The 13,226-nt window shown below is 46.0% G+C and overlaps 1 protein-coding gene across 4 annotated transcripts in view; it reads left to right on the top strand.

The window, feature by feature from the left end:
• Positions 1–13,226, top strand: part of STIM1 (stromal interaction molecule 1) — a 186,763-nt gene that overhangs the window by 164,584 nt on the left and 8,953 nt on the right. For all 4 annotated transcript variants that reach the window (XM_034995408.1, XM_034995409.1, XM_034995410.1 and 1 more), the window contains exons 7-10: positions 4,338–4,515; positions 10,950–11,117; positions 11,608–11,708; positions 12,197–12,432. In XM_034995408.1, coding sequence (XP_034851299.1) covers positions 4,338–4,515; positions 10,950–11,117; positions 11,608–11,708; positions 12,197–12,432 — 683 coding nt within the window. The remainder of the gene's footprint in view (positions 1–4,337; positions 4,516–10,949; positions 11,118–11,607; positions 11,709–12,196; positions 12,433–13,226) is intronic.

The raw sequence follows: 13,226 nt of genomic DNA, 5'->3' as shown, positions 1-13,226 counted from the left end.
TGGGGGCCTCCTGTTTCCACCTGGGTTGTGGGCCATCTCGCCCCCGACACATGCTGACGGGGCTGGGCTCTACCACACTTCCAGAACTGCTTGTAGGTTCCTGCCATTGCTTTTGCGCAGGCAAATACTCCTCTCCAGGGCAAGAGCTTACTTCTGTCAGAGATCTTGAGCTTCCATGGTTGGACGGCTTGCCCATTCTATCCTCCTTCTGGCATCTGAACTGTTGTCCTTCCTGTAATTAACTGTTACTCACTGTTCCCTAAAGAAATCTCACTAATCTGGGCACCTGGGTGGCTCAGTTGGTTAAGCGACTGCCTTCGGCTCAGGTCATGATCCTGGAGTCCCGGGATGGAGTCCCGGGATCGAGTCCCGCATCGGGCTCCCTGCCGAGCAGGGAGCCCGCTTCTCCCTCTGACCCTCCCCCCTCTCGTGTGCTCTCTCTCTCTCATTCTCTCTTTCAAATAAATAAATAAAATCTTTAAAAAAAAAAAATCTCACTAATCTGTCTTCCTAATACTTGTAGTTCTTTCTTGTATGGAATCTAAATCTCTTAAGTACTCACTTGTTATGTGACTTTGGGTAAATCCCCTTCCCCTTCTGGGACTGAGTTCCTTGTCAGTAGTATGAAGGGGTTGAACCAGGAGAACACTAATGGCCTTCTAGATCTGATGGTCGGATTCTGTTTAAACAAAACATGGCTTAAAGACTGTTGTAGGAAATCTAGCTGTGAAAAGAAGGTGCCAGTCAGTCAGTCAGTCAGTCAGTTAACCCACGTACATTCTGACATCTAGGAACCAGGTCTGTGCTGGGAACTGTGAGGAATTCACTGCTCCTGGGGCAACAAAGCTCACACACAGACGAAGGAGCAGTGAGCACACGCTTAGTGCAGTGACTTGTGCCCACTGATGGCATGAGGGCTCTAAGAACAGGAAGGGCACAGAGGCAGGAGATGAGTGGATGTGGACTCCAGAAGGCGACCTTGAAAGATGGGTAGGGGGGTCCTGGTAGTTAAGGTTGAACATACAGAGTGAGGCCAGATTCCTGGCACCTTAAGCCTCACATGGATAAGTCTTAGATGCAAAAGGCAATAGAGCGTTAATGCAGGTATTTGGTGTTTTGCTTTGTTGGTGGTTGTTTTCAAATTTTATTTATCTATTTGAGAGATAGAGTGAGAGAGAGTGAGAGAGCACAAGCAGGGGAGGGGGCAGCAGGCAGAGGGAGAAGCAGGCTTCCCGCTGAGCAGGGAGCCCGATGTGGGACTCGATCCCAGGACCCCGGGATCATGACCTGAGCTGAAGGCAGATGCTTAACCGGCTAAGCCACCCAGGTGCCCCAGCTTTGTTTTGTTTTTGAGAAGAGGAGGGACCTACTTCAGGACTGTCTTTTAGAAACTTACTCTGGCAGCTTAGGGATTCTAGTTGGGAAGTCTTTGCAGGAATCCATGTAAAAGGAAATGACATCTGGCTCTTTTCTGTTACTTTTAAATGATAGATACTCTTTTCTTTGGAGGGCGGGGAAAGGATTTCTTATGAGCTAGGTATTGTTAACTACTTAAATGCATTATTTTTTAATCACCACAACTGTGTTAGGTAAGTACTATTATCATCCCTAGTTTTGAGTTGAAGAGATGAGGGCTCAGAGGAGGTGAGTGCTTTGTTTAGGGTCACATAACAGGAAGTAGTGAGCCAGGAGTTTTGACACCCACAGGGTGCTGTCTCTTGGCTGGGTTTCTAAGGGGCAAGCGGAGTTTTATCTCTGAGCTGATTCCTGGCTACTTTTCTGGGCCCCTTGTTCCTGGGCCCTTTGCCAACTGGGGGCTAAAAGCTGCTGTCTGGGCAGTCCCCATTCTTCATTTGTCTGAAAAGCATGTACTGTTTCCATTCCAAAGGCAAAGAATCTAGGCAGGAGACATTCCAAGTTTGGGGATAAAACTAAGCTCCCAGCCCTCCCCACTCCCAAGGCCTCCAGAGCTTAATGACCACTGTGGCACTTGGAGGAACGAATGCACGTGCACACCCGGAGGCGGGCTTACACACGTGCACACACACGTCTTCCTCTGACAGTGTCCACACACCTCCTCGTCCCTCCTTACTTTACCGGGCCTGCGCTGCCAGCCACCACAGAGCTTTTTTTTTTTTTTACAGAGTTCCTGATACTTGGGGTGAATAAATGTAATGCTACATGTGCATTCCAGGTAGGATTTCGTTGGGTTCCGAGATAATTCTTTGAGGCAGGGATTTTGATTCCCATTTAGAAATGAAGAAACAGGCCTGGTACAAGGAACGGACTTGCCCTTAGTCACATAGCTACTTAGAGCTGGGGCCTGCGGGCAGGCTGCCTCATTGTCTTACTTACAAGGCTGACCGACCGCTGCCTTCAAGAAGCTCAGGCTTCTGTGGAGGAGATGGAGTGGGGCGAGGCTTGACTGTGCGTGTATTTGCTCATTTCTGCAGCCCGTAGTACTCAATGGTCTTCGCCTCTACCAGGTCTCGTTAGGACTATAAAAGTGGGTCAAGTTTTTTGATTCTACTTTAAAAGAGTTCCCTATTATCTGGACAAGACAGACAGATCATAGGTTTTCCTGAAGAGGCTGCTCTTCAGTGAAGAACTGAATTCCTAATGGTGTAATTTCAGGAAGTTGGGTGGTGGAAGAATATGGTAAAGGAGGGTATCCAGCCAGGGAAGAAGAGGGGGTAGAAAATGGCGCCTCGGCTTTGTTGTTCGCTGTGCCTGTAGCGCCACCTGGTGTGTACGTCGGGGAGGCTCAACTTCCCTTTCCAGGGACAGAGTGGGCAGAAACCCGCAGTTTGTCAGCAGGAAGCTTGCAGCCTAGACTTTCCCCTCGTCCCTCCCTGCTGGTCCCACCACCTCGTTTGAGACTTCAGCCACTGACAGATGTGGACTTGGCAGTTTTTAGAGGTTGAGTTCTGTCTTCAGAACTTCTGTTCTCTCTCTGCCTTTTCTGTTTCACCTACTTAATTAACTCAGTGGTCAGTGCTCTTTTCTGAGGGCTCCTTTTGTTCTGTAGCTTATCCATCTGTACCTCATGTCTAAGCCATAGAGCCCTGTCTTCTTCATCATCCTTTCCCCTCCTACCCTGGTCCCCTGTCACTTGGTGTTTTTTTACCAAGATAGGAAGACCTGACCGTGGCCAAGTCCTTCCCTTCTTCCAGAGGGATTAGCAAACTCTTACTCTTTCTTTTGCGTCTAGCCCAGGCCTCACCTTCCCTGACTCCTTTCAGGCAGCGTTGGTCACTCCATCCTTTGGGCTCATCCAACAGCTTGTAGGTCTCTCTCTCTTATAGAACTTATCACACTGCGTATAGTTAACTGTTTACTTGTCTATATTGGGCTAGATCATGAGCTCCCCAGTGGCCCGGACAATTTTCTCATTCATCTCCATATATCTAGGACTGAGTGCAGGGCTTGGCATTCAGTAGACACTTGGAAGTACTTGTTGAAAGAATGGATGAATGAATGGGTGGATTAGCATAGGTATGTAGAGCAAGGAAGGGAGGAGGGAAGGAGGCTGGGTGGTTTTGTCAGTGAACAGAGGGAATGTGTGGGTGGGTATAAAGGTATATTTTCATTATAACTGAGCCCTTGAGATCTTACCCACCATGAAAGATACTCAGAAAGGAAACTCAGGCCTGGGGGCAGCAGGGGGCTCTCCCAAGCCCTGCCTAGCCCCTTTGGCATGAATTTCATTTTTCTGTGCTTCTGGGAACAGGTCCTTAGGACTCCAAGAGTTGCTGCTCAATGATTCCTTTCTTGTCTTCCCTAAATATCCCCACTGCCACCACCCCAGTCATATCTCAGCCATTGTGCCTTCTCTGGATCTTTGGGATAGCTTGCAGGGTATTCTACATTTGTTGAACCTTCCAGATAGCCCTGGAGAAGGGGAATAACTATGGGACTTGGACTCATACAGATTGGAATTCTAGTCTCTGTTCTACCTGCAATTACTTCCCCTCCCTAAGTCTTAAATCCGGACCGTCCTAGGCTGATAATGATACATTATTATCTGAGGGGGGACACATGGAAATACCCTGTAAACTAGTAGTTGTTAGGATCTTAGTATGTGCGCCACCTCAGAGGAGGGAATCACATACCCAGGGACCTAGCTTGATTACTGGCAGCAAAATGATGGCCAACATAAGAGCTATGGTAGCCACTGTGGTTTCTCTGGGCCCTGAGCTAACTCAGAGCCAGTCAACAAAATAGGGAGAATATATTCTCAGTGCCAGAGCCCTCATTTTCCTCTTTGATGCCACGACTTGTGGCGTATGGGCTGGCACCCTTGCCTGGCCTTCTCCAGCTCCCTGCATCGCCCCCAGGCTGCACAAGGCCCAAGAGGAGCACCGCACAGTGGAGGTGGAGAAGGTCCATCTGGAGAAGAAGCTGCGTGATGAGATCAACCTTGCCAAGCAGGAAGCCCAGCGGCTGAAGGAGCTGCGGGAGGGTACGGAGAATGAGCGGAGCCGCCAGAAATACGCCGAGGAGGAGCTGGAGCAGGTAGGAGAGTGCACAAATTCCTGGATGCGCTCGGGGGTGGGGGAGGGGGAAGAGCAGGGGCCAGAAGGCTGGCCAGAATGTTTCATGAGAGAGGACTTGGAAGTCGGGCTCCAAGAATATCTTCAAGAGTCAATAGAGTCTTACCAATAAGAGTAGTGGGGAAGTTGCAAAAAAAAAAAAAAGGTCAAGGAATAGGGGATAACAGGTGTAAACAGTTATTTTGTTTCTTTTTTGATTGAAGTATTTACATAAAGTGTACAAATCATAAATATACAGCTGGAAAGCTTTTACATGAGCATGTACCTGTATAACCACCATCCAGATCAAGATATAGAATATCTTTTTTTTTTTAAGATTTATGTATTTGAGAGAGAGCATGCACCTGAGTGGTGGGGAGAGGGACAGAGGGAGAGGGAGAAGCAGGCTCCCTGCCGAGCAGGGAGCCCGATGCGGGGCTCCATCCCAGGAACCCAGGATCACGACTTGAGCGGAAGGCAGAGGCTTAACCGACTGAGCCACCCAGGCGCCCCCAGAATATCTTTTAAGCACCCCTTCTGGGCCTGTAGTTTGTTTGTTTGTTTTTTGCTCTCTTAGTATTGTCTTTTAATGAACAGAAGGTCTTGATTTTAATGAAGTCCAATTTAATCAATCTTTTTTTTAAACAGTTGATACTTTTTGTGGCCTGTTTAAGAAATCTTTCCCATTCCCCAAGATATTTTTCTAAATTTTCTTCTAGAAGTGTTATTGTTTTACTTTTCACATTAGGTTTGTAGTTTATTTCAAATTAGTTTTTGTCTATGATATGAGGTAGGAAGTCAAGTTTCTTTTTCTTTCAGGTAGATACTTTATTATGTAGTCCTTGTTTGTTTATCCTTGTACCACATTGTCTTCTACTAAGGTTTGATATTGCTAGTAAGTTCTCCACCTTTATTGATGGCCTTGGCTCTTCTAGATTCTTTGAATTTCTATAATTAGCTTGTCATTCTACTGCTCTTCCCTACTCCCCCGCAAAAAGTCTTGCTGGGATTTTTCTTGTTTTTGCTTTGAATCTATAGATTAATGTGAGGAAAATTGACATTTTAACCAAACAAGTCTTCTAGTCCACGAGCATTGTTTATCCTGTCATTTATTTAGGTTATTTATTTATTTATTTATTTAATTTTTAAAAAAGAGTTTCTATTTATTTATTTGAGAGAGAGAGAAGGAGAGAGAGACAAGCAGGGGGAGCAGCAGAGGGAGAGGGAGAAGCAAACTGCCCGCTGAGCAGGGAGCCCAATGCAGGGCTGGATCCCAGGACCCTGAGACCATGACCTTAGCCAAATGCAGACGCGTAACCAGCTGAGCCACCCAGGCGCCCCTATTTAGGCCTTTTAAAATTTCTCTCAGCAATGTTTTGTAGTTTTCAGTGTAGATGTCTTGCACTTTGAAAAAATTTTTTGACTTGCTCTTATTTTTCTAGCCTTTTTTTTTTTTTAAAGATTTTATTTTTAAGCAGTCTTTATACCCAACGTGGGACTCAAACTCATGACCCTGAGATCGACAGTTGCATGTTCCACTGACTGAGCCAGCTTGGTGCCCCTTCTTTTTCTAGCATCTTGAGGTGGAAGATTAGGTTATTGATTTTAAACCTTTAATGTTTTCCAACATAGGCACTTAGAGCTATAAATTTCCCAGCTCAGCACTGCATTAGCTGCTGCATTTACTAAGTTCTGGTATTTCATATTTTCATTATCATTCAGTTTAAAAGATTTTCTAATTTCTATTGCAAATTTTTTGGGGGGGCATGGTTATTTAGAGTAAGTATGTGGCCTAATTTTCACACACTTGGGGGACTTTTCTAGTTATCTTTCTCATTGATTTCTAATTTAATTTTGCTGTGGTCAGAGAACAGATACTATATGTTTTCAGTTCTTTCAAATGTTGAGACTTGGTTTGTGTAAACAGACCAAACAATACAATTGAAAGGCAAAGAGTTGTCAGATTGGATAAAAAAACGAAACCCAGCTATGTGCTGTTTACAAGAGATACACTTTAAGGATACAAAATGGTTCAAAGTAAAAGGATGAGAAAAGATATAGGATACAAACACAGAAGAAAATAAAGCAGGAGTAGCTATATTAATATCAGACAAAGCAGGCAGTTACAGCAGGAAGTGTTACTGGAGACAAAACTGATACATGTGTGAAACTAACAGTAACATATAGCAACACTTGATTTGCATACATCTAACAATATAGTTAAAAAATATATAAAGCAGAAGTTGAAGAAACTAAAAGTGTAATAGACACATTTATAATCAGAGTTAGAGATTGTAAAACACCCCTGTCAGTAATAAGCAGCCCAAAATTTCAGTAAGGATGTAAAACACTTAAACACGATTAATCAGTTTGCCCTTATGGACACATACAGAGCATTTCGCCAGACAACCGCAGAATGCACATGCTCTTTCGTGTTCACGGAGTGCTTCTGCTGCATTCCCTCCTCTCCTTCTGGGGATCCAGTATTCATGCAAGACCTTTTCACTGGATTCCACTCGTCTCTTATGCTTACTTAGTTGTGTCTTTTTTTTTTTTTTTTTTCTCTCTCTCTCTCTCTCTGCTTTGGTTTGGTTATTTTCTATTGATTTATCTTTGATTCCCCAATCCTGTGTTCTGCTGTGAGCATTGTGCTGTTTAACCCATCCAGTGGGATCCTACTCTCAGATACTGTAGTTTTCAGATCTAGAATGCTCATCTTACTCTTTTATAGATTCCAGTTTCCTGCCCAGAATTTCCATCTTTTCATCTATTGTATCTATCTTTTCTGTATTTTCTTTAGTATTTCAGTCATAGTTATTTTAAAGTCCTTTTCTGGTAACTCTTTAACATTTGGATCACTTATGAGACTGCCTATTTTTCTTCTTGATTATTGGTTATATTTTCCTGCCTCTTCTCATATCTAGTAATTTATTTTTAGTAAATGCTGGACAGTGTGTATAAAACAATAACAGGCCCCAGATGATTTTATCCTCCTTCAAATAAAGGCTCCCCCCCCACCCCCTTTCTCCTGTTAGGTATGTAGGATGAGGACCTAATCACCTCAGGCCAATCAGAAATTGAGCCATGTTGGAACTGGGTTGTAGGTTTAGTAAGACTTGGTCTAGCAGTCATTTGTCCCAGTTTCTCAGGCACATCCCTTCCTTTTTCTTGAGAGCTGGTGGATTTCTTTCTCCTGAGCCCATGAGAAATTCATGTCTGTCACTGGGAGGATTTTAATTTAGCTCTTTGGCCTCCTGCTCGGAGGGAAGGACCAGCAGTGTGTTTGAAGCAGGTCCCTTCCTTCCCGCAATATTTTGTTTCCTAAGTATTATGAAATTGTGGGAGATTTTATTCCACCCTTTGGCCTAGCTACGTGTTCTCCTGCACAGCCTCAGAACTCAGTAAATGCTCAATGAAGAAAACGGGGTGTATGTTTGGGACATCTCAATTTCCAGTCTGTCATATCAGTATCATACCTGGTTTCTCTGGGCCCCAGTGGAGTTGCACTGCCCGTGCTGAGCCCATTTATCAGCTCTGACCCAGAACCATCAAAAGCCTCCAAGGAAGAAAATGGCTGACAGTTGTGAACTCACTTTAGAAAGGCTTTTTCCCCTCTCTGGATTTTTCATCTAATTCAGTGGTTTTCAAACTTTTTGGTCTCAGGACCTTTTTACTCTTACAAACAATTTAGGACCTCAAAGAACATTTTTAAAGGGGCGATATGTTGCTATTTACCCTGTTAGAAGTTAGAACTAGGAAAATTAAAAAATATTTACTAATTCAGGGGTGCCTGGCTGGCTCAGTCAGAAGAGCATGCAACTCTTGATCTCAAGGTCGTGAGCTTGAGCCCCACATTGGGTGTAGAGATTACTAAAAAAACCCAAATAATCTTAAAAAATTTACTAATTCATTTAAAATAAGTATACTAAACTCTTTATATATTAACACAAATAATATTTTTTGAAAAATGCATTTTTCAAAATAAAAAAATGTAGTGAGAAATGATTTTTTTTTTTTTTTACAATTTTGTAAATATTTTTAATGTTTGGCTTAATAGACTACCGGATTCTTACATTAGTATCTATATTCAATCTGTTATGATATTCCTCATCATGTAGCCTTGGGAGAAATCTATAATTTGTTGTGAGAGAAAGGGAGTGAAAAAGGGAGGTAAATAATGTCTCAGTATTGTTATAAAAATAGTTTGATATAAAAATAGTTTGAGCTCACAGATGCTCTGAAAGGATGCACTCAAGGATCCCTGGATCCAACTTTGAGAACTGTAGACCTAGTCCTTATTGCTTCTAGAGCCCTCTGATGTCTTTGAAAATTTTTCATAATTATAATAATTTATCTTTCAAGAATTTCATAATTTTCAGAACTTAGCTTTCCCCAGATGTTGTGATGGATCAGAATTGTTCTTGGGGCACCTGGGTCGCTCAGTCATTAGGCGTCTGCCTTCGGCTCAAGTCATGATCCTGGGGTCCTGGGATCGAGCTCCGCAGCGGGCTCCCTGCTCAACGGGAAGCCTGCTTCTCCCTCTCCCACTCCCCCCTGTTTGCGTTCCCTCTCTTGCTGTCTTTCTTGCTGTCAAATAAATAAATAAAATCTTTAAAAAAAAAAAAAAGAATTGTTCTTGTGCCGTGACCTACTGCATCCTGTGGGGGAGTGGGAGTCAGGTGTGACCCTGGAAAGCACATGGCCAGTGGTTATTAACGTTGCTGCATATTAGAATCACTGGGAGAGCATTTGAGATTTTTGATACCCAGGCCAGCACCCCAGATCAATGAAATCAGAACCTGGATTTGGGTCCAGATTTCAGTATTTTTAAAGTTCCCCAGGTGATTCCAGGGTGTGGCAGGTTGAGAACCACACCCATAGAATAAAAGAATACTCTGAATTGCCACAGTTCTCATCGCCTTCAGGCATTTATTCCTTGTATGTGGCAAGATGTGTCTGTCTCTGTCTCCTTGCCCCCCCCGCCCCCTGCCCCCCAAGTTTCCTTTTCCCCATTTTGTAAGTATTTCTCCCATTAAAAAGTTTTGAGCCTGAAAAAAAAAAAAAAGTTTTGAGCCTGTTAGGCCAGCCCTTCCAACTGTCACACTTCCCTCTATTTGTTCTTTTTCCTCTTCTCTTCCCATTCTCCCCTGAGCCTTTCCCATTCCTTTCACTTCTTTCAAGGTAGAACTGGATCATTCATTTCAGACTTGGTGGTATCTGTTCTTCATTTTAAATCTACAAAGCCAGGAGTGGGCTGTGTTATAGTTTCTCTTCCAAGGAACAAAAAACCATGTGAAGATTGGTCCTCTCATTGGCTGTCTAAGGAATAAAGGTGTTCTGTCCTTAGCTGAGGCCCTCCCAGTCTATTGTAGGCCATGGGTAGAACCTCGGGCCTGCTCTGGGGTACTTGCCCCATTGGCTGAAGGTGGGCATAATAAGTCTGCTCTCAATCCCTTTTCTCTGGGATTCTGACCAGCTAAAGGTCAGTGTATACTGTAGCCTGGGGAAGATAGCAAGGAATCCAGTGTATATAATGTCTGTGTAATCTCAGACCTTCCACGTTCAGTGCTTTGTGATGGTCTACTTTGTTGTATGCTCCTTGCTTGAGAAGTCAGTGAGATTTCTGCTTACACAGTGGTTCTTTCACGTCTTGGCCTCTTTTGGTTAAAAGTAAGCATGATTGTTGTCTACGCCCTTTGTAGAGGGTGCTCTTCAAAGCCTACCTGCCCTGCTCAATGCGAGAATCATAGACCAAGCCTCTGGGCTGCGGAGACTTTGGAGAGCATTCAGGCCAACCCCCTTCTGGAGTAGCAATCATTTTTATGGTCTCTCTGACCTGAGCTGTTCGCATACCTCGTCCTGAGATCACCCCTTCACTTATGGTTGGGATTTGCGAGGGAAAAAGTCTTTCCTCACACGGAATTGAGATGTGCAGGACCAGTTGAGTGACAGACCAGGGACCAGAACCAGATTTCCAGATTCGCAGTCAAGTGCTTTTCCTGCCACATCGTGATGTCATGAGGTCTAAGCACAGACCCCAACTCTCAGAAAGAGGATGATTCACTGAGCTGACCTGTGCCTCAAGAGAGCAGGGAAGATTGCTGGGGATTGGCTGTGGACCGGGAGAGACAGGTAATTGTGTGGGCAAACAGCACTCTAGTCTAGGCAGCAAAAAATCTCAATTTGAGATCTGGTTGACACTACTGACTGTGTGACCTTGAGCAGGTGACTGTCCCCTGAGCTTGCCTCCTGTGGTATATAAAATACGGAGAATAATCCTTGCCCTTTCTGCCTTTTGAGAGGCTTGAAAGCGCCCATGAGCTAGCAGGTGAGAACTCTGAATTTGGTGGTATCAGACAGAGGCACTGGCGGGGGTCTTGGCAGCAGTAAATGGGTCACACCCTCTTGGCTGCACAGGTCCGGGAGGCCCTGAGGAAAGCAGAGAAGGAACTGGAATCACACAGCTCATGGTATGCTCCAGAGGCCCTTCAGAAGTGGCTGCAGCTGACACACGAGGTGGAGGTGCAGTATTATAACATCAAGAAGCAAAACGCCGAGAAGCAGCTGCTGGTGGCCAAGGAGGGGGTGAGACGCGCCCTCCTGCTGTCCTCCGTGCTCCTGGCCCACTCCCTTCCCCCACCCTTCCTCCTTGCCTCCGCCTCTCTCCGTCCCAGCTGTGGGACCAAGAGATATCCCGGTGCTGGGTTCTGTTTCTTTTCCTAATACATAGTTCCTGATGATGTCCTCAAGTTTCTGGAGGAGGGAATGAGGGAAAGATGAAGCCGGTGGAGGCAGGTAGAGGGAAGGCTCTGTCAGCCCCGCCTGCCATGGGGCAGAGCCCTCCTGGGGTCGGGGGGCCTAGCAGGGGGTCCCGCTGCTTCTCTCATTGCCTCCATCTTCTTTCCTCCCCCACTCTTTGCCCTTCCCTTGCCTTCTTTTTCCTTCTTCTCTTCTTTTCTCTTGTGCAGCCTAAGCTGTGCTAGGAGGAGGAAGGGGACCCAGCCACAGAAAGGCACTTCTCATTTTCCAACCTCTAATCCCTGCTCTGTTTAAGCTGAGGACCTCATCTTTGCAGGCTGAGAAGATAAAAAAGAAGAGAAACACACTCTTTGGCACCTTCCATGTGGCTCACAGCTCTTCCCTGGACGACGTGGATCACAAAATCCTAACTGCAAAGTAAGTAGCACCTGCTGCCCGGCTCTGGCGATGCCCACCCATCCTCAGAGCTGGAGGGTGGGCAGAGTGTCCAACCCCAGGTGTACTTCTTCACTGGTAGAGGGGCGGCGCTGGTCTCCTGCCCCGGCCTTTACCCGCCTCCCACGTTACTCTTTTTTTTTTTTTTAATTTATTTGACAGCGAGAGACACAGCAAGAGAGGGAACACAAGCAGGGGGAGTGGGAGAGGGAGAAGCAGGCCTCCCGCTGAGCAGGGAGCCTGATGTGGGGCTCGATCCCAGGACCCTGGGACCATGACCTGAGCCCAAGGCAGATGCTTAACAACTGAGCCACCCAGGCGCCCCTCCCACGTTACTCTTAAATGCCTGACTTAATTGTGTTCTTATTTGCAACGCCCCCCACCCCCGCCCCGCTTGCTCCTCTGAGAGGCCTCATTCCTGCTGGGGCTCCCAGCCACCCATGGCTTCACTTCTGTCCCCTGTGCTCCAGGCAAGCTCTGAGTGAGGTGACGGCGGCACTGCGGGAACGCCTGCATCGCTGGCAGCAGATTGAGATCCTCTGTGGCTTCCAGATTGTCAACAACCCCGGCATCCACTCCCTGGTGGCTGCTCTCAACATAGACCCCAGCTGGACGGGCAGTACGCGCCCCAACCCCACCCACTTCATCATGACGGACGACGTGGATGACTTGGATGAGGAGATTGTGTCACCCTTGTCCATGCAGTGTAGGTGACCTCCTGGGTGGGCGCGAGGGAAGGAGCCTCTGAGGCCCCGGTTGAGAAGCTGTTGGCCATTGCTGTGCTTCAGCAGCATCTGGGGCAGATACCAAGGGAGCGAGGTCAGCGCCCGGCCTTGGGTCATGACGCACAGCTCACATCAGGATATTCCTCTGTGGTTGTGCTCTTGGTGGATTTTTCTCGCTGTATGTTGCGTCTGCCCCTCTGGGGCTCCTGTATTCAGTGTGTCTCCCTTCACTCTGTGTTTTTAAAATCCCTTTATCCTCCCTTCTCTTCCCCATGTGCCTTTATAAAAACAATCTCCTTTAGTGGTTCATAATATAAAAATGATACTCATTTTTGCCTCTTGAGTGCTTTTATTTGTGTTTTCGTTTTTGTTTTTTTTTTTAAGATTTTATTTATTTATTTGACAGAGAGAGACACAGTGAGAGAGGGAACACAAGCAGGGGGAGTGGGAGAGGGAGAAGCAGGCTTCCCGCCGAGCAGGGAGCCTGATGTGGGGCTTGATCCCAGGACCCTGGGACCATGACCTGAGCCGAAGGCAGACGTTAACCGTCTGAGCCACCCAGGCGCCCCTGTGTTTTCGTTTTTATATTCTTTATTCTTAATTGCTAAAGTGGACAAATGGGATGATATCTTTTTTCTCTCTGCCTTTTTGTGCGAGGCCCCATGAAGCAATAGTCCCTTAAAGAGACATAGCCCTAAGTCCGCCAAGCCAGAAAGACGTTCTTGTCCTGGAGGGATCTCCTGCACAAGCATGTCTGGCTTTCCACCTGAATTCT

This window comes from Mirounga leonina, unplaced genomic scaffold, assembly GCF_011800145.1.
Source record: "Mirounga leonina isolate KUSES-001 unplaced genomic scaffold, KU_Mleo_1.0 Mir_92, whole genome shotgun sequence".
NCBI classification, from domain to species: Eukaryota; Metazoa; Chordata; class Mammalia; order Carnivora; family Phocidae; genus Mirounga; species Mirounga leonina.
The sequence above is the reverse complement of the archived record's forward strand: the minus strand, read 5'-3'. Positions and strand labels throughout refer to the sequence as shown.